This window comes from Lutra lutra, chromosome 2 (assembly GCF_902655055.1).
Source record: "Lutra lutra chromosome 2, mLutLut1.2, whole genome shotgun sequence".
NCBI classification, from domain to species: Eukaryota; Metazoa; Chordata; class Mammalia; order Carnivora; family Mustelidae; genus Lutra; species Lutra lutra.
The window spans coordinates 161,226,821-161,251,166 of NC_062279.1; the positions used below are offsets into that span (position 1 = coordinate 161,226,821).

General features: G+C 46.7%; 1 protein-coding gene across 4 annotated transcripts in view; it reads right to left on the reverse strand.

The window, feature by feature from the left end:
* Positions 1-206: 206 nt before the first annotated feature.
* LGI2 (leucine rich repeat LGI family member 2) overlaps positions 207-24,346 on the reverse strand; it is a 49,101-nt gene continuing 24,961 nt past the window's right edge. For 2 of the 4 annotated variants that reach the window (XM_047719028.1, XM_047719027.1), the window contains one exon: positions 16,671-22,649. In XM_047719028.1, the coding sequence (XP_047574984.1) occupies positions 21,832-22,649 (818 nt within the window). In that variant the 3' untranslated portion in view covers positions 16,671-21,831. Of the gene's footprint in view, positions 251-16,670; positions 22,650-24,346 lie in introns of those variants that run through there. The other 2 variants (XR_007125293.1, XR_007125292.1) reach the window with 2 other exon arrangements.

The window sequence follows — 24,346 nt, forward strand, 5'->3', positions numbered from 1 at the left end:
TTTGCGGTGCTGTCACAAAGGGGTCCTTTTTCTGCATGGTGCGCTGTGATGATGAGCAAGGAACCCAACCTGAGGGGTGTGTGCCTCTCCCCGAGCCCTCTCTGGAGCGAGCAGAATGGACGTCGGAATAGCTGAGTCTAGCTTCAGACTGATTACAGGCCAGATCGCGCTATTGTGCCTCATCAGTGTCATTGTCAAGGCCGCAGTTGCGCTGGGATGCTTCTCTTTGCCGCCCGCTCCAAGCTCATTTCTAGGATAGGAGTGAAACGGTGGTGAGTCCGAGGCCCAAGGTGGGGAGAACGGTTTTTCCAGTATGTCGCCCCATCTAGGGCTTGGCAGATCTCTGGAGATGGAAAATGCCCTGGTCCGGCCACAATGCCCGCAGCCTCAGCATCAGGATGACACCCAGACTTATGGATAACCGCTAACAGAAAGGGTGGAAGTCACACTCGCTGGCTGTGCGAACTTCCGCAATGAGCTCAGCTTCTCTGGCCTCCATTTTCTCACCCGTACAACGGGACTAATCATGCTTACCCCTTCCCAAATCAGACTGGAGGGCCAATGAAATGAAATAGGAGGATCCTGGAGGTAGATAGACATATACAAACACATACATGTCTGTAATAGGTACAGTAGATAGGTCAACTACCCTCCTATATTACTGTGGGTATGATGTGTGTGTGTTTCTTATGTGCCAGGAGATGACATCTGGCCTTGACTGGCTAATGATAACAATAACAGTAAACTTGCCCTGAGCGCTCACGACGAGCCACACACCGTTCTGCGCACTCTGCACGTATGAAAGCAGTGACCCCCACTAGCAGCGCCTTTGGCGTTCAGGAGAGCAATTCTATATCCTCTTTGGGACTGTTCTGGCAGCGTATGATTGGCAACGGGCTTGCCGGACCCTCAGCATCTCAACCGAAAGAGCGCAGCGAGCGCACCCTCACTTAGGACTTCTGACTCCCCTGCGCTTTTAAAAATACCCAGCGAGAACCAGTTTCTGAAAGCCCAGGGGGGTGCTGTGCAGGACGGAAGCTGGCCACCCCGGGGCTTTGGGGAGCTCTAAATGAAGCTTGTCCAAACTGAGATGTGCTGTATGTATTACAATAACATACCCTGGATTTTGAAGACTTGGAATAGGGGAAAAAAAAAAACCTTGAAGTATATTAGGAATATTTTAAAATATTGACTACATGGTGAAATCATGATGCCTTGGGTATGCTGTGTTAACTAAGATATTTAAATTAATTTCACCTTTTTCTTTTTTACTTTTTTTTTTTTAATTTGGCCACTAGAAACTGTCTAAGTCCCCCTGCAGCTTGAGTTTGTGGTTTGTGTTCTATTCCTAACCAGACAGAGCTGGCGTGGAGGGAAGGTTTTGGAGCCCTACCTTAGAGCTGCGGGACCGAACGCTGCTAGACCAGCCCGACCAATATCTGGGTTCCATTTCTTCTGGACGGACAAAATCCTGGTTGTTGTTTCAGATGGCCTTGTGTTAGCCTTTCCTTGGCTTCCCATGTAAACCAGTTCTTGCCCAAACAGTACAAATGGAAGTCTACTGGATGGGCCTCTAGGAAAGCCATCGTTAAGGTGAGAAAAAGGGGACTTGGCTGGCATGTGCCTTTTGCATATGGCTCTTCCCCCCTTTTCCTGCCTGGAATGCAGACACAACATCTGGAGGTAGAGCAGCCTTTTTGGAACCACAGGTGTTGACAGTCATACTCTAGGAATGGTGGCGGGGAGGAAGGAGATCCTTTGCTTGAGCAGTGTCACCGGCCCGCCCTGCCCACCCCCAGACTCTTCATGATATGAGCAGAATGAACACCTCTGGGTTATTCCCCTGCAGTTGGGCTTCTGTTACATGAGTTGAACATGAGTCTAACTGGTCAGCATCATTTCATTTTGGAGTCCATGCTGTGGATACTTAGCACATTCTCAGTCTGCCCTGAACAGAGGAGCATCCTTGCTATATTTGAGGAAATTCCAACCCTAAGAGTTGGGCCTCTCCGTGGCACAGCTCAGAAAACACAAATGCCAGTTTCCTCCCAGCACAAGGCTCTGCTGATCAGACCATTGGAAGGGAGGCTTCACTTCGGAGAAACCCCAGAGGGGGATGCAGGTGGTGTGCCCAGCCGTCTTTTAAAAAGCAGCTTTTCCCTTGACCAGCCCATGTCAGCAGTGTTTTTCACCCATAACCCAGAGGCCTGATGCAAGTGGCTGTGAACTTGGCAACCATCACACCCCTCCACAGTCTCCGGTTCAATTCCAGTCCCCAAGGAAAGACCCTGAGCCTTTAGCAGGAGCAGCCCAGCCTCTGTGGCGTGGGCAAAATGCCAGACAGCTCCTATGACTTCCACCCATCTCATTTCCAGAGTCCCCCTGCCCAGTGCAGGGCTTCTGGGGTTGAAAGCACTGAGGAGGAAAATAGGCAGAGACCAGACCTCTGTGAGGAGTGAGGAGTTGTTCAAGCCCCAGTCTCCTGCCTCAGCCTAAGAAAGTGTATATAGAGTTAGACAACAGGACTCCAGCCACTGTACCAACACCTCCTCACTCTACGACCTTAGGCAGCTTGCTTAATCACTGGGAGCTTTGGTTTCCTCCTCTGCGGGGCTGGTTTGTGCTCCTGTGACCTGTGCAGTCACATAGGACCCTGTCGACTTAGAGTGCCCCAGGACTTAGTTTCAGGCTTTGCTGTTGCCATCTTGAAATTCTCAGTATTTTATAAAGATTTATTTATTTATTTATTTATTTATTTTAGAGGAGGGGGAGGAGGAAGGGGCAGAGGGAGAGGAAAGAGAGAGAATCCCAAACAGACTCCCAGTTGAGTGTGGAGCCTGATGCAGGGCTCAATCTCATGAGCCCGAGATCACAACCTGAGGCACCCAGGTGCCCTGAAATTCTCAATTTTGGGGCAAGGGGCCCTGCATTTTCACTTTGCACAGAGCCTTGCAAATTATGTAGCCCATCCTGCTCCTCTATAAAAGGGGAATAATATTGACTTCTGAGGTTTGTGGTGAGAATTAACTGAGGAAACAGCTCTTGGGAGCTCAACCCAGGACCTGGAAAGAGCATGTTCTCAGCTACTGATGACTGTTACCTGTTGGAGCAGGTGACTTTTCTCATGGCGTCTTCCCTGGCTAGCAAGCTGGATTCTAGCTCTGCTTCACTAACCTCCACATATCAGAGCCTGCATGGGGACAAATTTGACACCCAAGGCGGCAGCAAGGTTGTTGGAAACCTTAGGCAACCAAGAATTCCCAGAAGTGGGATTTTGTTTCAGTTCTGTCCAAATATAAAGGCACATTGAACTTCTCTATGACTTTGATGCCGTGGATGGAATTTCCTAGAGGACTTGATGGTGACAAATCCCGGCCATGTGATTAGCCAGAAATACCATGGGCTCACAGCAGAGGCTCCGGGGGAGCAACCTCCCACTGCTGACTTACTGACATGCTGGAAAAAACTGAGGTTGGGAGATCAGACCAAGCTCTCTTGAATACCCCTTATGATTCCCAGGGCCTCACCTCTTAACCCTTGCTCCCCAGCAGCCCCTGACCAGCTTGACATGTGTGCAACCAGGCACCCTGAGTGGGATTCACCCTACACCTGTGTCCTCCAGGCTTGGGAGGACATGCATCCTGATGCCATCCTGCAGAGCACCCTCAAAGGCTGGGCACCCCCAGAAGGGGACAGCAATAGATGCCTGCAAGGCTACCTCTTGGCTAATAGGGGATGAGAGTTGAAGCATTAATGCTTAACGTTTCACTCCCTCAGCAGGCAGCTCTGAAGTACAGTTCATGGGCCACTTGGAAGGACCTACTGGGACTGGGCCGCAGCCCCCCAGCTCATCAGCGAACTCATTTCCTTCCCCTGCTCCTCAATCCTGCCCCCATGGGTCATGCTCCCTGATTGGAGCTCCTTGCAAGGAGGGCTTTGTCTCAGGTCCTGGGGAGCCAGGGGTCCCAGGCTCATCCAACCTCCGTAGACTTTCCTGAAATTCATTCATCCATCCATCCATCCATTCATTTATAATAACCTGCCTCCACATGTAGTATTTTAAAAAATCAATATAATGCTCTAACTGTATTTTAATGGAGAAATAAAAAGAAGTGATCTACATTAAAAGAAATTAAGTACCTTCCAATTGGTATAGGTTTAGGCAAAATTTTACCAGAAGCCTAAGGAAGTGGTGTAGATACGGAGGCTTTATGTCAATTCACCGTGAATGTGACCCAGCACTGAGAACTGAAGAAGTAGGGTCAGGGGCCTGGGTGCTCAGAGTCAGCCCCGCCATTAACCTCCCAGTAGGTCCACTCAGGTCCTTTTCTCCGGGCAGCTGTTCTCTCAAGGATAAAATGTGTCATTGAACTGTATGCTCACTAAGGACCAGTCCTGCTCTATTTCTGCTCTATTTTCTGGCCTCCTGACCTCTTCTGGACACTTGCTTTCTTGTTCTGGCCTCCCTGCAGCTGTTAGATCAGCCGTCCACAGTTGAACTAGTAAAGTTTGTACTGAGCTTCTGTTCCTGCCAGGCCAAGGGCTTGCCATTATGGAGCTCGTACCTGAGGGGGAGAGGGGTGGGCTGGGGAACAGACAACAGGCAAACAATAAACATAGTGTGTGCCGGAAGGCGAGAGCAGTGGAGATACATAAAACAGGTAAGGGCTTCAGAAGCTTGGGGGAGGGACACCTGGGTGGCTCAGTCAGTTAAACACTGCCTTCGGCTCAGGTCATGATCCCAGGGGCCTGGCTTCAAGTCCTGCATTTGGTTCCCTACTCTGGGGGAGTCTGCTTCTCTCTCTGTCCCTCACCCCTCTTGTGCTCTCTCTCTCTCTCAAATAAATAAAATCTTTTTAAAAAGAACACACATTGAGAGGCATAGTGGGGGGCTTGAGGGGTAGGGAAGGAAAAAATGAAACAAGATGGGATCAGGAGGAAAACAAACCATAAGAGACTCTTAATCTCACAAAACAAACTGAGGGTTGCCAGGGGCAGGGTGGTAGGGAGAGGGTGGTGGGGTTATGGACATTGGGGAAGGTATGTGCTATGGTGAGTGCTGTGAAGTGTCTAAACCTGTCAATTCACAGACCTGTACCCCTGGGGCTAATAATACATTATATGTTAATAAAAAAAAAAAAAGAAGAAGAAGACACAAGTCTTATAAAAATGAGACCATTAAAGTGGTCCCCATATCAACCTAACTAATGATGATAAGAAGAGGAAATTAGGACACCCAAAGAGATACCAGGAGGCATGTGTAGAGAGAAAGGACCATGTGGGGACACAACAACAAGGAAGCTGTCTGCAAGCCAAAGGGAGAGGCCAACCGTCAGCAGAAACCAAACCAAACCAATACCTCAATCTCAGGTTCCCAGCTTCCAAAACTGTGAGAAAATAAATTTGTGTGGTATAAGCAACCGGATCTGTAACATTTTGTTTTGGCAGCCTTAGCAAATGAATACACTTGCCTTGGAAGAAGTTGGCTGCCGTCACAGGACATGAATTCTACCAAAAACCCGAGGATGCTTGGAAGTGGATCCTTACCCGGTTGAGCCTCCAGATAAGACCACCACCCAGCCATCACCTTGACTTCATCCTTGAGAGACCTGGGCAGAGAATTCTGCCAAGCCCTGCCTGGACTTCTGACCCACAAAAAGTGTGAGATGATAACACATGTTGTGGGAAGCCAGTAAGTGTATGGTCATCTGTTATGCAGTATGGAAACCACACCCGTGGTTTATGATCCAGCCTGGAAAGTTACAGCACAACCTCTGCTGTGTTTCATTTGGGTGCAAGTGAGCCATAACCCCACCCAAATTCAAATAATGGGACCAGAGGTATTGCAGCAGCCAGATTTGGAAAATACAGCCTGTGGCACCTGCATCGTTGAATTTTAATTCATGGCTCATATGTGAAACCGTAGCTTGCTTCCTGCATCTACATCAATGTTATTGACACTGTGTGTGTTCTCCAATTGGTCCTCACGTGGGCTTCTACTGAGGCCCATTTGAGCCCCCCCTGGAGGATGTCTGTCTCTTCCTTTAAGGAGACACACACCAGCGGGTGTCACAATCCCTCTATGTATTATAAAACAGGCTTTTCCAAACATGCTGCCCACATTTGATGACTCTCCAGTCAAACATTTTCTCATGATGCCTTGATAGATGATAGAAACATTTTAAAAATTTTTATAGATTTTTCCCTCATCCCACCTTTGCTGCTCCTAGTGGCTGGATCCATTGGTTGAGCCTGGGGAAACATGATCGTAGTGAGTGGACTGGAAGTGTGTGCCTTGGCACCATGAGAAATGGCATTGGAAAGAGTCTGGTCCTTAGCTAGGCCCCTCCCTGTTTCTAGTGCCTCCAGTTAGGAAGGGCCTGGGAGGACATTCCGGCCAAGCAGACATCTGGGGCTCAGTTCCCTTCTACAACATCCCCACCTAGTGGGCCTGCCAGAGTGCTTCTCCAGTGGGGATAGTCATAACTTCCAGTTGCCCCAGGGAAGGAAAGGAAAGGTTCTATCCAGAAGAAAGAGGCCATTCTTCAGCTTGAATCTCTAAGCTGCTTTCCTTGACCTCTTTAGTAAGACAATAGCCTTGACAGTCCGGCACTGTCAGAAGAGAAGGATTTTCTAAATTCCTCCACTGTCATTATGATATTAGAGTTTGGCTGACTAGACCCAAGAGTTTTACCTAGAGACAGAAGAGGAAGAAGCCATGGTCTGAGGCGGGGACAATGCGAAGACCATTCTTTCTACTTTGGGAGGTGATGGTTAGGGAGAAGAGAGAGAGGCAGGAGAAGCAGAGAGGCTGGCCAAGGTTCTGGATGCAGGGGCGTGGGGTGGGAGGGTGTTGCGGAGGTCAAGGGGAGGACCAAGAACTCTGCAGAGCCATGACACACTTCCCCCATGCATCCAGGCAGAGACTGCCAGGATCTAGGAACAGCCCACTGAGTGGCCTCTTCCAACATGGCGCAAGGTCAGGGACAGTAAGTTCGACAGAGCAGCACTTCTGGCGCCTGGGGCTCTCAGAGTTTATGTGCCTTGGTGAGGAGACCAGGGGGTGCTGTGGAGGGCTGGAAGAGTGGCCTGTAGGGGGACAAAGAGGCCACTACAGGTAGGCACCTAAGACTGGGGCAAATGGCCAAGACCGTGTCAGGCCTGGCTAACAACATCTGACCCATAGTGACCACTTAGTGAAAGTGAGGTGTTGCTGTAAGACCTTACTGTTACCACATTTAGTCTTTGAAATTCATCTTGTGAGGTAGGTACTACTGCAATGATAAGGAAACCTGTCTGAGGCTCCTCAGCAAGGTTAGATAGAATCAGCCAGACCTTAGCAGTCCCAAAGCCAGGGAGCAAACCAGGGCAGGGCAGAGGCTGGTGGGGGGAGTATCTATTCTGCAGGCATTCTGAATGCACGTGAGGACCCTTTCTGTCTGACTCCCACTGCCACAAGGACCTTGAAAGTTCTCCTGAAGGAGAGGCCAAGATGGGGGATATCTGAAACACTGTGCATTTTACTTGCCACGGCCTGAATGATCTCACTAGACCATTTAAATAGTTGGTTTAACTGAGTTTGTGGAATTGGCCTACATTGACTCATTGCCCACCCAGTGGGGAGGGGGTCCATAAAAAAATGTTAGGTCAATTAGAGGAAAACTAAAGAAGCTTAATTTTTTGCATGTTTGAGGGGAATGTAAATCAATCCATGACTTGACTTTTTTTCTTAGCCTGGTTTATATCGAAGGAGCAATTTGAGAATCAGAAAGTTGTGGGTCTGAACTCCAGCTGAGCTCTTCATTCGGTATTGGACTTTAAACAACCCTCTCAGGCTTCATCTTCTTCACATGTTAAATGACAATCGCAAGTAAATATTGTTTGAGCCAGAGACCAGTAAACATTTTCCAAAAGAGGCCAGAAAATAAATAATTTAGACTTTGCAGGTCATAAACTCTCTTTTGCAACTATTCCACTCTGCTCCTGATGCATGAGAGCAGCCACAGACAATCCATAAATGGATGAGAACGGCTGTGTTCTAATAAAACTTTATTTACAAAAACCAGAGCCAGATTTGACCTAAGAGTCTTAATATACTGGTGCCTGTGTTAGAGCATGGAGCTACAGAATAACAAAGAATCCCCCAAATATAGTGTCTTAGTTAAGACAAAAGCTTACATACTCCTCTGTTAACAATCTGGAGGTGAGCCACTTTGGGGATCCAGGTTCGTTCCATCCTTCTTTCCTCCATGCCTAAGGAGTATTTCAGGAGTAGGAAGGACAAGGCTGGAGGGGCTGAAGCTGAGCCAGAAAGCTGAATAGGGCAGGAGAGATTGTGTGTGTGTGTGTGTGAGAGAGAGAGAGAGAAAGAGAGAGAGAGACAGATAAACAGACTGACAGACAGGAACACAGAGTAGTTTAGGGTCTTACAGGCTGCTGGTAGGACATGACTTCTGCTCTGTGAGTGAAAGCATCCCTTACTTTTCTTAGAGCCAACTGATCTGAACGAAATTTGAACAGGATCCCTTCAGCCACTGTGTGGACAGGGGTCTGGAGGTAGTTACGGAGGCAGGAGGGGACCAGCGAGGTGACCACTGCAAACACTGAGTCAGGAGACAATAAATAGTAACAAGGAATGGTTAGATGGTTAGATTCTGGACATATTTTTAAATGGAAATGTGCCCCCCCCTTTTTTTTCTGGGAAGATGCATGACTTTATTCATCTTATCCAAAGTTGATCCTCCAAAAAATTACAAATCACTGACACATTTGGGATGTGACCACAGACTTCAGGGAACCAGTTTCCAGGCATCCTAATAGCAAATGGGTCCACACAAGTAGGTACCAAATCTATTTTGTTAGATTCTGAGTCTCCAGTGCTTAGCACAATGCCTGACACACGGCTGGCTCTTAAACAAGTATTTGTTGAGTGAATGAACAAACAAACAGGTGAATGAATTTCCCCAACAAAATACAAACACGCAAGGCCATGGATTGTGTAGCAGCTAACACAGAGTCTGCCAATAACCAAGTGTTTGTGTGACCTTCCAAGCAGACGTACAGCTTTTACTTTGGAGCTGCCACCACGTGAGACTGAGAGAGCAACAGAGCCAAAAGGAGATGGAGGGATGGGCACAGCTGACTCAGCCCCAGTTCAAGGGGCCACAGAGCCACGGGGCCTCCTGGTCGTGCTTCAGTCAATCACAAAGGCAGAGGCTGTTACAGTCTTTGTGACTTGGAACCGAGATGGTTAAAGCTGCAAATTCCAAGGGGCTGCCACGATCAAAATCTTCTCTTCGAAGACAAAATAAAAGCAGGAAATTGCTGGGTCTATGACCCTTGGGCAACACACATTGTGATGGTTAATTTTATGTATCATGGGGTGCCCAGATATACGGTTAGATATTATCTCTGGGTGTGTCTGTGATGGTGCTTCAGAATAAGAATTGCATTTGAATTAGTAAACTGAGAAAAGTGCCTGCCCTCCCCAGTTAAGGAGGGACGTCATCCCATTCCTTGAGGGCCTGCACAGAACAAAAGACTAACGGAGGGAGAATTCACGCTCTCTGCCTGATGGTCCTGGAGCTGGGACACCGTTCTTCTCCAGCCTTTAGACCCAGACTGGAGCTCTCACCACTGGCTCTCCCAGTTTTCAGGTGTTCAGACTACAGATCTAGAGAGTTCTCAGCCTTTTTTATGGCGTGAACCAATTTCTTATAATAAATCTATCAGCTCTCTCTCTCCAATTGGTTCAGCTACTCTGGAGACTCCTGGCTAATACACATGAGTGTATTTCTGGGCCTTGGCTTCCCACCTAAAACAACGACGTTGGAACCACAGGTTTCCAAAGAATGTCAGGCCCACATGAACCAGGTCTGTGGACTCGGGTGAGTTCCTTAACCCCTCTGTGCCTCTGCTGCTTCATCTGTAAAAGGAGGAGAATGATTGGACTTCCTTGCAGAATTAGTGAGGATGAAACGAAAAAAACAGGTAGAAGCTCTTAGAAAGCACCTGGCATGGGCAAGTGCCACATAAGGGTTAGATAGGATTCATATTTTTCAACATGATCTTGGGCAAGTGATGTGAGCTACGAGTCTTGGTTTCTTCATCTGTAAAAGAAGATAATAATGTTAGCCTTGCCCCTCGGTTATGAGGATCAGATGCAAAAATGTTATATGCCATGTATATGACATATAAACTAAAATGAGAATGGGGCTCGTGTTCCCTGACTGTACTTTGAGCATTTTGAAGATGGTGCAGTGGTTAAAAGAGTGGGTTCTGGATTAGGGTGGCCAGATTTAGCAAACAAAAACCACGGGATTGTTTTGAATTTTAGAAAAACAAAGAATAATTTTTTTAGCATATGTCCCATGCAATATTTGGGACATTCTTAGACTAAAAAAACAAAACAAACAAACAAAAAAAACAAAACTTGATTATTTGAAATTCTAATTTAACTTGACACCCTGCATTTTAAATCCGATTCTGGTGGCGAACTAATCGTGTTCGTATCTCAGGTCTTATTCGCTGTTCAAACCTGAACAAGTTACCCAACCGCTCTGGGCCATGCATGGTTTCCTGGCTTTGCCAGTCTTAAGCTGTGTGACCAGAGAAGCCCTCAATCTCTTTGTACCCTCATTTTCTCATTCGTAAAACAGGGAGAGGAGGGTGCCTGCCTCACAGAAGAGTTAGGAGAATAAATGAGTTAATGCAGGTAACATTCAGCTCAACGCTCACCAGACACCAACCATCATTCAAACAGCATTCTTTCGGCGAATATGGATTGAGACGCTTTTTTGGGTAGGCGACACACTGGGTACTGGGGAAACAGTGGTGACCCACATAGACCTAGCCCTCTTTTTAAGGGCCTCCTGCCATGGCCTCCTTTAACCACACATGACTTTAATGGTCATAGAAATTGCATGTCTTTAATTTCCTAACATCCACTGAGTGTTTGTTTGAATTCACTTATTATTGCTTTGCAAATGTCCACTTTTTCTTTCCCCTGGGCCATCACGACTATAAATCACTGTCTTGTGATTCCATGCTTAGAAAGAGCCAGGGCTAGAACCTACTCATTGGAGGGTTTTACTGGGTTATTTATTGTGACAGAAAATGCAAATGGGTTGGCAGTAAACATAAGGGGAAAAAAGCTACCTCAGCAGTATGCACAGAACGTAAATGCAGATGGAAACGGTGGGGAGAGAGTGTCATTTTTAGTAAGTAGAGCAGATACTCCACTTTGCTGAAAATATGAAATGCCAGAAAATTCTCCTGACTTCCTATGTTACTGAAAGACACTTGAAGTTGACCTGCTTCTTCTTTCAGGACCCCAGAATGACATTCTATTTCACTGTATTTGGTGCTATTCAGTGTGAAAAGGCTGATGAGGTAGCGAATAACACACTAGAAGGGGGGTATGGGGGAGAAGAGAGGTCTGCTAAACTCTACCAACTTCCATCACCCACAGAAAAGACCCTCTCTCAGGCCTGGCCAATTTCCCTTTTCTATAGGTATATTTCATCCCAGAAAGATCTTTGCCAAGTGGGAAAAAATATATTCTCCTGGTCTCCATGGATGACTTACACACAGAGGTAGGAAATAGGGAGCTCGTGTTCCCCAGGTCTGCTCGTGGATACAGAAACACTGTGGTGTCCTGAGTTGTTGATATGGGCAGGAAAAAGACTTCTTGCCTACTCCTGTTGTTTCCTTCCACACGGAGGGAACCCCAGGAGCATCATACTTCCCACACAGAACTGTATGCTTCCCTCCCTCCACTGAGAGGAGGTGGAACGTCCTGATGTGACTGGTGAGTTTGCACAGAGAAATGGGCATACCAAAGCCAACCTCCCCCTCCCCTTCTTGTTCCGCCCGCAAAGGGCTGTCCCCTGCTCCTCCATACTGTCTGTCTGTCACCGGCGATGTCTGTCTGTTTCAGGGTTCAATGTTAGGAAACCCACCTGCCTGCAGACTCTGACTCTGTCACAGACTATGATGTAAACCCCATCAGGAATAAAGGTGCTGTTCTGGCATTTAACTGTTTTTCAATAGGTACACTTTTCAGAAGGAGAACATGAGCTTGTGTCTTAGCCTAATTGCACTGCTATCAAAGAATACCATAGACTGGGTGGCTTAACATTTATTTCTCTCATTGTCCTGGAGGCTGGGCATCCAAGATCAAAGTGCTGGAAGGTTTGGTATCTGGTGAGGATCCAAGCTCACAGTTAGCCACCTTCTCCTATATCCTCACACGGCAGAGAACAGAGAGAGAAAAAGAGATCCTATGTCTCGTCCTCTTTTCATAGGAACCCCAATTCCATTTATAAGGGTTTCATCCTCAAAATCTAGTAATCACCTCCAAAGACTCCATCCTTAAATACCCTCACTTTGGGGGTTAGCCTTCAATATACAAATTTTAGAAGAAAGAAACATTCAGTCCACAGAAGCTAGTGACAGAGTTAACCTCCAAGCTGGGGGGTTGACCTAGCTGTCTCTGAGGAACCGTGGATGGTCTTCAGAGCATCATTATATTTCTCTGCATCAGCCACAACCCACGAAATATAGGCCAGATGCTGCTTTGTCACTAAGAAATCTTCTTGGGAATGGTTAAGGAAGCTAAGGCAATTACATTTCTTTGCCATATTCAATTCCCGGTCAAGACTTCACTTAAATGCCTTCACCCTCCCCTGAGTACTGCGGAAATGGTGCCTGACCCTCAAACAATGTGTATGGAGGGAGAGGAGTGGTAGGGTGTGCATGTATGTATGCTTGTGGTGTGTACATGTATGTGTGGTGTGTGGCATAGTGTGGTGTGTGTATGTGTGTATGTGTGTGGGGAGTGGGATTGCAATGGCAGTGTGTGGTGTGTGGTAAGGGGGGGTGTAGTGTGTGTGTGTGTGTGTGTGTGTGGTAGGGAGTGAAGGGGATGTATTTGTGGTATGTGGTATCATGTAGTATGTGGATGTGTGTGGTAAGGGGTGTGTGTAGTGTGTGTGTATGTGTGTGGTAAAGGGTGTGTGTAGTGTGGTATGTGTATGTGTAGTAGGGAGTGAAGAGGATGTATGTGTGGTATAGTATAGTGTGTGTGTGTGTGTGTGTGTGTGGTGGGGGGTGGTAGGGGTATATGTGGTGTGTGGTGTAGTGTGAGCTGTGGGGAGTGAAGGGGGTGTGTAGTGTATGGTATAGTGTGTGTGTGGTAAGGGGTGTGGTAGGAGTGTGGTGTAGTGTAGGGTTGGTGTGGTGGGGAATGAAGGGGGTGTACAAGTGTGGTACATAGTATAGTGTGGTGTGTGTGTGTGTGTGTGTGTGTGTGGTAGAGGGCGCAGTGGCTGTGTGTACTGTGGGGTGTAGTGGGGGGCATATGTGTGCACCTGTATGTGTAGAGTGTGTGTGTGATGTGGCTTATGTGTGGAGGGTGGGGGGTGCTGCATGTTGGTTCCTAAACTTTCTCCAATTAAGGGTTCATTTGGCAGCAATCTCATTCCTACAAGACATTAAAGATGGTGTACAGGTCATTCATCACTGCACAACAAATCACTCCAAAACTGAGCAGCTTAAAATAGTAAACACTTATTATCTCAGCCTCTGTGTCCAGAAACCCACGAGTGGCTTAGTGACACCGGGTTTCTCATAAGGCTATAGTCGAGATGCTGGCCAGAGCTGCTGTCATCTGAAGGCCTGACTGGGGCTGACAGATCCACCTGTTAGATGGTTCACTCATGCGGTGCTGGTTGTCGGCATGAAGATTCAAGCCCTTCCATGTGGCCCTCTCAACAGCCTCACAGCTTGACGCTGGCCTCTCCCCTCTTTTTTGTTTTTTTTAAGATTTATTTATTTGTCAGAGAGAGAGAGAGAGTGAGCACAAGCAGGGGAGCAACAGGCAGAGGGGGAAGCGGGCTCCTGCGGAGCAAAGAGCCCTATGTGGGGCGCAATCCCAGAACTCTGGGATCACGAATTGAGATGAACTCAGTGCTTAACCTACTGAGCTAACCAGGCACCACTTCCAGTGAGCTATCTAAGAGAGAGCCAGGGGGAAGACCCTGCCTTTGAAAGCCTATTCTCAGAAGTTACCCAACATTTCTGCCACATTCTATTCCTTGGAAACAAGTCAGTGAATGCAGCTTTCATTCATGGGAGGGAAGTCAGTCTCCACCTCCCAAAGGCGGGGCCCCAAAGAACTTGTGAACATATTTTGAAACCACCATGGGTAAGACAGTTCAGAAAAAGAGAAGCAGAAGAATCTTAAAATTTACTGAAGGTACTAAGGCAGGAATAAAATATAGTAACAATTGAGGATTTAGACACCTTCCCCTCCACTGTTTCCCCAGGAAAACTGATGTGGAGAGAAGGGACAGAGGCCAGGCAGCAGATGGAGTGGTGGCATATGGGAGGGGGTTTTGAACACTGGAGGATAAAGAGGAGCTGCTGCAGAATGTGAGATGTTAGAGAGCAGGAAGCTTGGGGGAAACTGGCTTTAAGAAGCATCAAGTCGGGGGGCACCTGGGTGGCTTAGTCGGTTAAGCAACTGCCTTCAGCTCAAGTCATGATGTCAGGGTCCTGGGATCATGCCTGGCGTACTTTTCCCTCTTCCTCTGCCCCCCCAACCCTGCTCGTTATCACTCTCTCTCTCTTTCTCTCAAAATAAAATCTTAAAAAAAAAAAAAATAGAAGCAACATGTGGAGGGTTATGACCAAGCTTTCCTCTTATTTCAGGGACACAAGGAGAGACCAGAACTACTTGTAATTACTCCCTGGTTTAGGGGTTGTTTCTTTAAACTCTACACTGTGGTGAAACTAGATCACCTGGGTCTTATTATTTACTCAGGTTACATTCACATTCCCTGAGAATTTCCGCCACAAATGTAAATAGCAAGGAAGCACTGTTTTTAAACCTTCTCAAATGCTTTTGTATCTTCTTTAAGAGTTTTGTATTCTCGGGACCTAGCACAGCACTGTTCACACAGTGGGTACTGGGAAGAATCAAGCAAAATAGTTAATTTGGATTTTCACATGATTTATGTGTCAAGAAGATGCTATGATCCAAAGGGACAGAGGAACTATGTGAACTTGTAATAAAAATATTTTGAGGTTGCCAAGTGTCCAGAGTGCCTAGATGGGTTAGAAGAAACAAGTGCAGGAGATACAGGGTGACTCTGCCAGGAATGAATAGAGTGGAGCCTGGGTTCCAGGACAAGTGTCAAGACTACTATTTTCTCTTGAGACCCCAACCTGACTTTTACATGCTCTTTAGACCACACAACCCTTGAAAGCAAACAGGGACACAACCAGGGATCTCTCAGCCCTACTGTTGGAGGTGCCAATCAGGGCTCTGGGTCAGTTCTGGGGATGACACATGGGCTGAGGTGGGGCAAGGAAAGCTGGACAGGTTTCCCTCTGCCCTAACAATTGTTTCTTGCAAAATGAAAGAAGTTTTTTTTCCCCTTGATTTCTAGTAGACTTCCTGGAATAGACACCTGGAGACATACACGGGAGAATGTTCTTCAGGGCTCGCATACAGATTTCAGAAAGTGCTGGGAATTTGGGGGTAGCACTTAAAACCCTATAGGTCTCTCCCTGTGTTGCCTTGGTTTGTTGCCTGGCTGAAGGCAGAGGCTGAGGTTTAATGAGAGTCTGCCTGGAACCGAGGCCAAGAGGTGGGTCTCACCCCAGGCTTGGAGTCTCAGCTCTGCTACCAATTTGCTAGAAAAAGTCATCTGTGCCAATTAGGCTCTGGGTAGTAGAGGGTTGTCCCATCTGGGAGGCAGGTAGAAGAACCAATCGTAAGAACAGGTGATCAATGAAAAGTGACACATTACTCATGCCTCCAATTCTTCCTAGACAGTCCTCAATTAGCTCTCCGAGAAATAGAGTGTACTTGCCTTGCTAATGACCACACGGTCAGGACTGAGCAATTTACCCACCATTTTAGCTGCAAGATGAAATGTGCTGAAATATTGGGATTAATGAGTTTCTGACTTGCAGGTCTGGAAAAATTAAGTTCTTTTCTGTACTTCTCCACAAATACAAAACAACAATTTAGTGGTAGAACGATAATGAAAAGGAACCAGGCCATTCTCCCCTCTCCTGGTCAAAAGAGTACTTGCTCTGGCCTGAAGTGACCCTTCCTCCTATGAATTTATTATTGGTATTCACAGTTTGTATTTCACTGGAATGCACTGGGTCCAGGTCAATGGTTGTTTATGGTTAACACCTACCTGACCAGCTGGGCGTCTATTCTCTTTGGTTGGTGCTTATGATGGACACACCATAAGGTGACTCCCCCACCCCATGGGTCCTTTATAATCCCCTCCCTTTAAAAAAATATTTTACTTATTTATTTGACAGTGAGAGAGGGAACATAAGCAGGGGGAGAGGGAGAGGGAGGAGGAGGCTTCCTGTTGAGCAGGGAACCTGATGCGGAGCTCTATCCTAGGACCCTGGGACCATGACCTGAGCTGAAGGCAGACGCTTAACGACTGAGCCACCCAGGGGCCCCTATAATCTTCTCCCTTTGAGTGACTGCAAGACCTATGACTTTTCCTTTTAACTAGCTTTAAGTCTCCGGAGAGCAAGAATTCTGCTTTTGTACTTTTTAAAAGACTTTATTTATTTATTTGAGAGAGAGAGTATGAGCCCTTGAGCAGGGGGAGGGACAGAGGGAGAGGGAGAATAGGCTACCTGCTGAACAAGGAGCCTGATGCACGAATTCTATCCCAGGAGCCTGGGATCACGACATGAGTTGAAGGCAGAAGCTTAGCTGACTCAGCCACCCAGGCACCCCTCTGCTCTTGTACTTTTTCAAAAACTCCACAGCATATTAAAGTAATTGACACACAGTTAAGTACACAGTCAAATGTGATTTGAGTTTTTGACCTCTCCTCTCTCCAGTGAAACCAGATGGGTCTAAATACATAGATAGAGACACGAGCCAAGACATGCAGAGAACAAGACAAAAGTCTTACCCTCAGTTTGTTCATGGTTCCTCCCAATCGATGGGATCTTGTAACCTCATCTTCCCACCACGCAGAATCAGAGGATGCCCAAAGATCCCTAGACTTTTTTTTGTCAGTTTGTCAAGATTATGATTCTGCAGATCAGGTAGAGGTATAGCTGTAAAGTCCCTCAGTGACTTTTTAGCGACTTTTCGATTTGCAAGTAGAAGCAAAAGTCCCCTACGGGGGCTCATTTTCCATTTAAACCAGGAGTAAGCCACAAAGATAAATGGGCATACTCCGCCCTTCCACAATAGCCTGTGAGCCCTCAATTCCGTGACTCGAGTGGGCATATCCGTATTCAAGCAGACCAGAGATCAAAGCCACATTAGGCATGAGCTACTTTTTATTCATAGACTTACAGGATATATCGAATTAAGAGGCATGTTTTTTGTTAACTGTATTTACCAAAAGAGATCTAAATATATATTCAGCCTTAAAATGCATCCATTGTAGCTTGCATACTGCAAAATTTGCTTTCATATACATAGAAACTATTCTTATTTTACCTAAGTTATGCATCTAAGATACATAAAAATGGTACCAAATGGCATATTGGCTTATTTTATCACAGTTCTTATACATTCCTGATAGTCAAAGGGATTGATAGGGAATGCATAGTCTACTAGAAAAAAGGTAGATTCTATACAAGTAATGGAATAACGTTAAGGATAAGAGTGCCTCTCTAGGTTTAGATCTCAGTTAACTTTACAACACAATTCTTATTTCAATTAGCATTACAGTGGGCTCTCTTCGCTATTAATTGGCTGTTAAATTTTTCTCCTCCTTCCAACCTCTACTGGCCTGGCTGACACAAAGGAAGTCCTGATGACCTTTTTCCTTCCAGTTTATTTCTACGTTCCCAAAGAGTTCCCTCCATGGCCATCAGCCTGGCTTTTCTGCCCATTCCCTTTAGACTGTCCTAAGTCTGGACAACCTTACATCACCAACAGCTAGATGACTGCATTCTACTCCGGAGCCCTGCTCAAAAGAATCTTTGGCCACTGCCTAATTAAAGAACTCTCTTCCAAAACTGTGGAGCAGAGGGAGGGACCGATATCTGCGGAAGAATCCGGAAGCCTGGCTAAAGGATTTCCTTTAGGTGGCATGCAAACAGATTCCCCTCCAGCAGACCTTCATCTCTCTTTCATTAGACCCCCAGTCCAAGAAATTTTCATGCTGAGTGTTCCTGGCAGCCAAACCTCCAGCATCCCACACTGACTTCTTTCCTAAAAATACACAGCCTCTCTCTCCGTTGGGGAAGAAAAATGCAACACTGGCATTTCCAGCGTGCTCCCCAAAGGCTGATTATGACCTGGAGCAATTCATCACCACTCGTGCCTTCGAGTTTGTAGTTGTTCCCTCACAGAACTCTCTTGTTTATCTTGTGGACGTTGTGACAAGAACCAGATGTGTCTCGACCTCAACATTGCCCCATCGCTATTGGAGGGGTCGGTGTGTGTGGAGAAGCAACCGTGCCAGCTAGCAATCCTCTTTAGAACAGAAAATTATCTGAAACTTCTGGAAGACTTTCAAGAGTGGGGCCTCACGTGGAGTAGGGGTCTCGTAGCGTTTAATTGGAAAAGGGACCAGTTCATAAGATGGTGTCTATTCAGCTCTATTTTCCTCCTGGCTATGCATATGTTGTTGTGTTTTTTATTTTATCTCAAGGTGTTGCTACATTCTGAATCATGATTAAAAAAAAGAAGTCTTTATTCGGAAGGCATGTCAGAGAGTCACAAATCACAGCCCGCCATGCAGGGGTAAACTCTGCCTTCGCCATTCACTACAAGATGATCTTGAGCAGGCAATCGACTTCGATCTTCGTACTGGTTTCATGCTCTCTGAAATTAGAATACCCACCCACCAATACACTGAAGAACTACTTATGGACAAATGAGATGGACACAAATGCACACTGAAAAAAATCGTAAAGCTCTGCTGAGATGCAGGGTGGGCTTACTCTCCATTGCCTGAGAACACCGTGCCATTCACATCTAAGGCTTGTTTTTAGTCTTTGTGAGAGATCTGTTCCAGATCCCACGCTTTAAGGCTGTGTGGCGTGGCCACTTGGCTACGTGGAGCGACCTAGCCTCACTACGGAGATTGCAAAGAAGAAACAAGCTGACTGGAAGGCAACCCATGGGGGATGGGAAGGAATGGACAAGAGCAGCCCTTCCCAGAACTCTCTCCACAGTGGATGGTCCCACGTGTCTCTCAGCTTTTGGGTTTCTGTTACTGTTGTCTTTTTTTTTTTTTTTTGTCTTACATTATTACTGGGAAAAAGCTTCTTTCAGAAATTGTTCAAAACTAGAGGGTTTCTTGGGATGGAGCAGCGAGATTAATGAAGCAAAGCTTCCACAACCTCATGCCAAGAACATCTCCGCTCCTTTAGCAAGTCGGCCAGAACAAATATCTCCTCCCTCAGAGCCAAGACTCTTGTAGGCTGCAGACTCTGCTCTTGTCTAATTTCTTAAGAAGAAAAAGAGAGCCTGACTGTAGCCGTGTGGACTACCCACCCTCTTGCCCTCGCCTCGCCCGTAGTTCCTTAGATCTTTCTTCCACCGGCCGATGTCTCCCCTGGACCCAGAAAGCGCCCCTGTCCCCAGCTCCGCTCCCCGGGTTTCCTGGTTTTCTGGATTCTAGGCAATGGTTACCAGCATGGTGAATGCAGATGGTTTCTACAGGCACTTCTCCCTCAGAGGGGAAGCTGGGGGGCCGGTGCCCCATTCCCTAGAGGCAGCCCTGTGAAAAGATGCCCCGGTTGCCTTCCCAACAAGCGGCTGGCTCAGGAACATCATTTCAAACTGGCATGAGTGCTAAGACTGTCGAAATGTCCCCTACCTTGTTTGCCAAGGGCCCGTCTTTCTGCCCAGGCTTGTCTGAGGAGTTCCATGTGCCAGAGAGAATTGCTTGCCCATCCTAATAGAGGAAGAGCAGAGCTGTCCCACTTTCTGCTGCTGATGCGGGGATCTGGGCATTTGTAGTCAATTCAAATGAACCAGGAAGGCAAAAGAACACGGAAGGGTGATTTTGTGCTTCAGAAATGAAAACAAACCACTTCTCCTGTTTGGTTGGTGCCTAGCAAGAAAGCTTCAAGCAGCAATGTTGTACTACGTGTGGGTGACTGAGTTCACCGAACTCCCTGGTGTCCATGCTATTGGTTGCCTTGACCTACATCGCTTAAAGCAGAAACAACACTACACCCAAACGTGTGGCAAAACCTCTACCTACTCATGACTTGGCAAACGATCATTAAAAAATAATGCGCTAGTACCACATGATTGTGCTGGTTTGGGGGCTCCCAGAGACGCTGTTGGGTGGCTCTTTGAGAGCCACTCCTAAATTCCACTTCAGGAGAACCCACTAAACAGGCAGAACATCCACTGGGAAGCTTCTGCAAAACCAGACCCCATGGGCTCCCTGATAATCTACACCAGAGAAGCCCAGTTTGAAATAGACCCTCTAGCCCCCCCAGCACAGACCTGGTCTGTGGGATGCAGTGGGTCAAGCTCCAAAGTGGGTCCCCGATGATCGGCCCACCCCCCACCAGCCTATTCAGGATGAGCCCCCTGCCAGTACGTGGTCCCACGTCACAGTGTGAGCCCTCCAGGGGGCTTTCCTTTGCTAAACTACTGGGAAAGAAGGGGCACTAGCATCAAGGGGACCCCAGGTTCTGCTGTCTGGTGCCTCAGCCCCTCATTGGCGGTGGCAGCAACGGCATATCCACAAAGCAGGACTGATGTGGGAGTAGGGAGGAAGGCAGGTGGGCAGGAAGGTAGGCTGGTACTCAATGACTCGAAATAGGAAGCTGCCCAGAGGGCACGGCCATGCACAAATCAAAGGGCCACCTCTAGGTATCAAAGTACAGCAAGACTTGTGTAAAGTCCTCTTTGATCCCACAAAATCTTGCTTCTGAAATCCTACCAAATGCTCATCGGATGGAAAGACCTGTTCTATTACTTTAAAGGATGGGATGAAAAGCACCGTTCAGTCTTTGGCCTGTCTGCTGACTACCCACACACTCAAAGAGTGGGTTCAGGGAAGCAGCCAAGCCATGGAGGGCATCTAACAAGCAATATTGTTCCGGCTGCCACAGGGTCAGCTCTGAACCACAAGGAAGAGGGGAAAATTTGTCTCACTCATGGGCCTACAGCCTATGCGGGGCCTGGACGCGTGTCAGCAGAGTATTTTCTTTGCGGCAAAGGAAGCGATGTCCAGCATTATTTTGTTAACATTCCCATGACAAGTATCTCTCCATAGGAGCCGATGGAATAGCCAACTTTCTGCTGGGAAGGGGGATTCAGGAAACTGAAAGGACTCAAAAATAGCATTGCTGAGTGTTATCAGATTTTTAAACGAATCATCAGCAAATCTTTTTAGCTTTCTTTGGCTTTAAGAGTTCTTACCAAAAAAGACTGCTAAAATGGAATGAGAAGGGCCCATAGTTTGGTCTTTTTGTTTGTTTGTTTGTTTGTTTGTTTATTATTTCCGTTATAAGAACTGTCCCATCTTATCCGATTTCCTCCTTCCTCACTTAAAAAAAAGAAAAAAGAAAAAAGCACATTACTTTCCTAGATGGTAAGAGTTAATGCTGTTCTCTTTTCTCAGAGATAACAGGCTTCAAGATGTCTTTTTAAATGGGAGAATGGACATGTCATGCAGTTAGCCAATAAATGCAGTCCCTGACCAAAATGGGAGTTCTAAAATGTTGAAAACTTCTAACTAGTTCCCCAGTGCATTTTTAATTGCAGAGCCCTGAACTTGGCTTTGTATCTGCTTCTTGGTCCTCTCTTGTGAAAGCTAGCTCTACGTGTCTTTAAATTCACCAATCACCCCCTCACAAACTTAAGTCAACGACTATATGTTCAAAAATCTTTGTTTTCCCTTTGAAACTGGATGCAAAAAAGAAATCTCTCCTGTCGGTGGAGACAGCTGTAAAGGAACGAGGTGCCTGAACGTAAATCTCCTTGAATTTTTTGAATAGCTGCTTTTCTTTATCCCACTGGTAGATCTGGGAGAATGTGTAGTCACTCCCCAGGGCCAGGTAGTGGTTATCTTTAAAAGAAAAGGGCTGCAGCGTCATGGCCCCCCGGGACGGAAGAGCCTGGATCTCCACAAATTGCTTATTGTTCCACCTCATGACCCTGGAGTCCCCGATGAAGCGAGTGAGGGAGAGGTAGAGGGCGTTCTGCATCCTAAAGCTTTTCACGGCCAGTACGTCCTCCATGTTGGGGATATCACTGTGGGGGACAAACTTCTTAGAGCTTTTATTCCACTGGAGGATGATGGGGACCTGGGAGCGGCTGGACAGAATCAGATGTGACTTCCCATCTATGTCAACAAACTCTGCATCCGTGTCCCTGAACCACTCATGCAGAGACTGGTAGGAGTAGAACCCTTTGCTGTTCCATTTATATACCGTGGACAGACCAGCTTTGGAGCTGTCTGCGATGATGAAGAACGTCTCGTCCTCGATCTGAAACAGCTCAATGTCGTTGGGCTTGGAAATGCGAGAGACTTCGATGTCTTGGAATTTGACGAATTTGGTCCAGCTCTCGTCGTATTTGTAGATGTGAGAGCCGCCGAAGAGCTGGGCCACCACCACGAAAACCTGGTCGTCAATGAGGATGGCCTTACAGCCCACAATGGACTGACCTGTGCCCCAAGAGAAATGAGAGGGGATTAGGGCACCGCAGGTGGAAATGCCCCTCTGTAGCAAAACTGGAACCCCAGTGAACTGGAAAACGGGGACAGATGTAAAGAAATGTGAGAAATGGGGCAGCCAATGTGGGGAACAGCATGGCGGCTTCTGGACAAATTGAACATAGAAATACCATATGATCGAGCAATTCCACTTCCCAAAAGTACCAAAAGTACCCAAAAGTACCAAAAGAGAGTCTCTAAGAGAATTTGCATACGCATGTTCATAGCAGCATTATTCACAATAGCCAAGAGGTAGAAGTGACCTGTTTCCACTGATGGATAGATAACCAAAATGTGGTGTAGACACAAAGGAACATTCCTCAGCCCTAAAAAGGAAGGAAATCCTCACAGAGGACACATGACAACATGGATGAACATTGAGGGCATTATCCTAAGTGAAATAAGGTCACAAAAAGATAAATAATACATGACTCCACTTATATGAGGTCCCTAAAGTAGATTCATCAAGACAGAAAACATAATGATGGGGATGAGGGGCTGGGGGAGAATGGAGAGTTAGTATTTGATGGATACAGAGTTTTAATTTTTCAAGATGAAGAGTTCCAGAGATTGTTTGTACAACACTGTGAATGCACTTAATGCTACTGAACTTAAAAATGGTTAAGATCGTAAGTTTCATGTTCTGCATATCTTCCCATAATTAAAACATATTTAAAAACTTTAAAAAAATGTGTCTCCATTACATGCTGATCTCCTAGCCTCTGGTATCTTTAGAGGCAGGAGCACAATTCAGGAAAGGCACCAACACCAAAGGAACTGTCTTCAGCCTATTCAAAAAAGTTGTTTCCCAACTCCAGACAGTGGAATGAAACCAATGGGCTTCTGTTTGGGGTGCTGGGGGTAAGAAAGGGTAAAAAGGTGGGAGTCAGGTCTCAGAGACAGAAGGAAAAGAATGTAATGAGGGGCTCGTGAAGACATTCAGCCCCTTCTGGTTTCCAGAGCCAAAAGAAGCTAAACAGAGGGGGAAGTTGAACAGAGGAGAGTTAAGCCGTGTAACTCTAGACCAGGTGGCCCAGGGGTTGAAATGCGGCCTGTACTTTATAAGCTTTCTGACCCTGAGCCAGTTAACTGTCTGTGCTCAGGCTCCCCATCTATAAAATGAGGATGCTATTAGCATTGACCTCCCAGGGTTAGTAAAGACTAAGTGAGAAAATTCACAGTGTTTTTAGAACAGAGCACCCCAAAACAGAAAGTAGTCAACAATTAGTAGCTATCATTACTGGAGAATTGAAACAATTGTCTTGATAATGAAAAGAACTCGCCCCTTTAAAAATCTTCCACAGCAGCCACAGTGTAAATACCTGTAGAATGATCAATGACCGGAATGATCCAACTCAGGCAGCCGGGAACCGGACCTCTGCTGGACAAGGGACCACCTCCTACTGTCTTCCCCCACACCACAGCCGGACCCCCAGACTGTCCCCCAACCTCCTCAGCCCACCAGCAAGCAGTAGAATCACTTACAACACAAAAAGTATTGACCCTCCATGTAGGTCATTGGATTAAAAGTTCTTTCTTCCCCTGGTTTTTCTAGGCGATTTGGACCAAAGTGAAGTTGGTCTGTAAATTACAAGGATAATTATTCAATTCCTGTCCTCAGTTTTAATTTTGGGGGCAGCCAGTGGGTA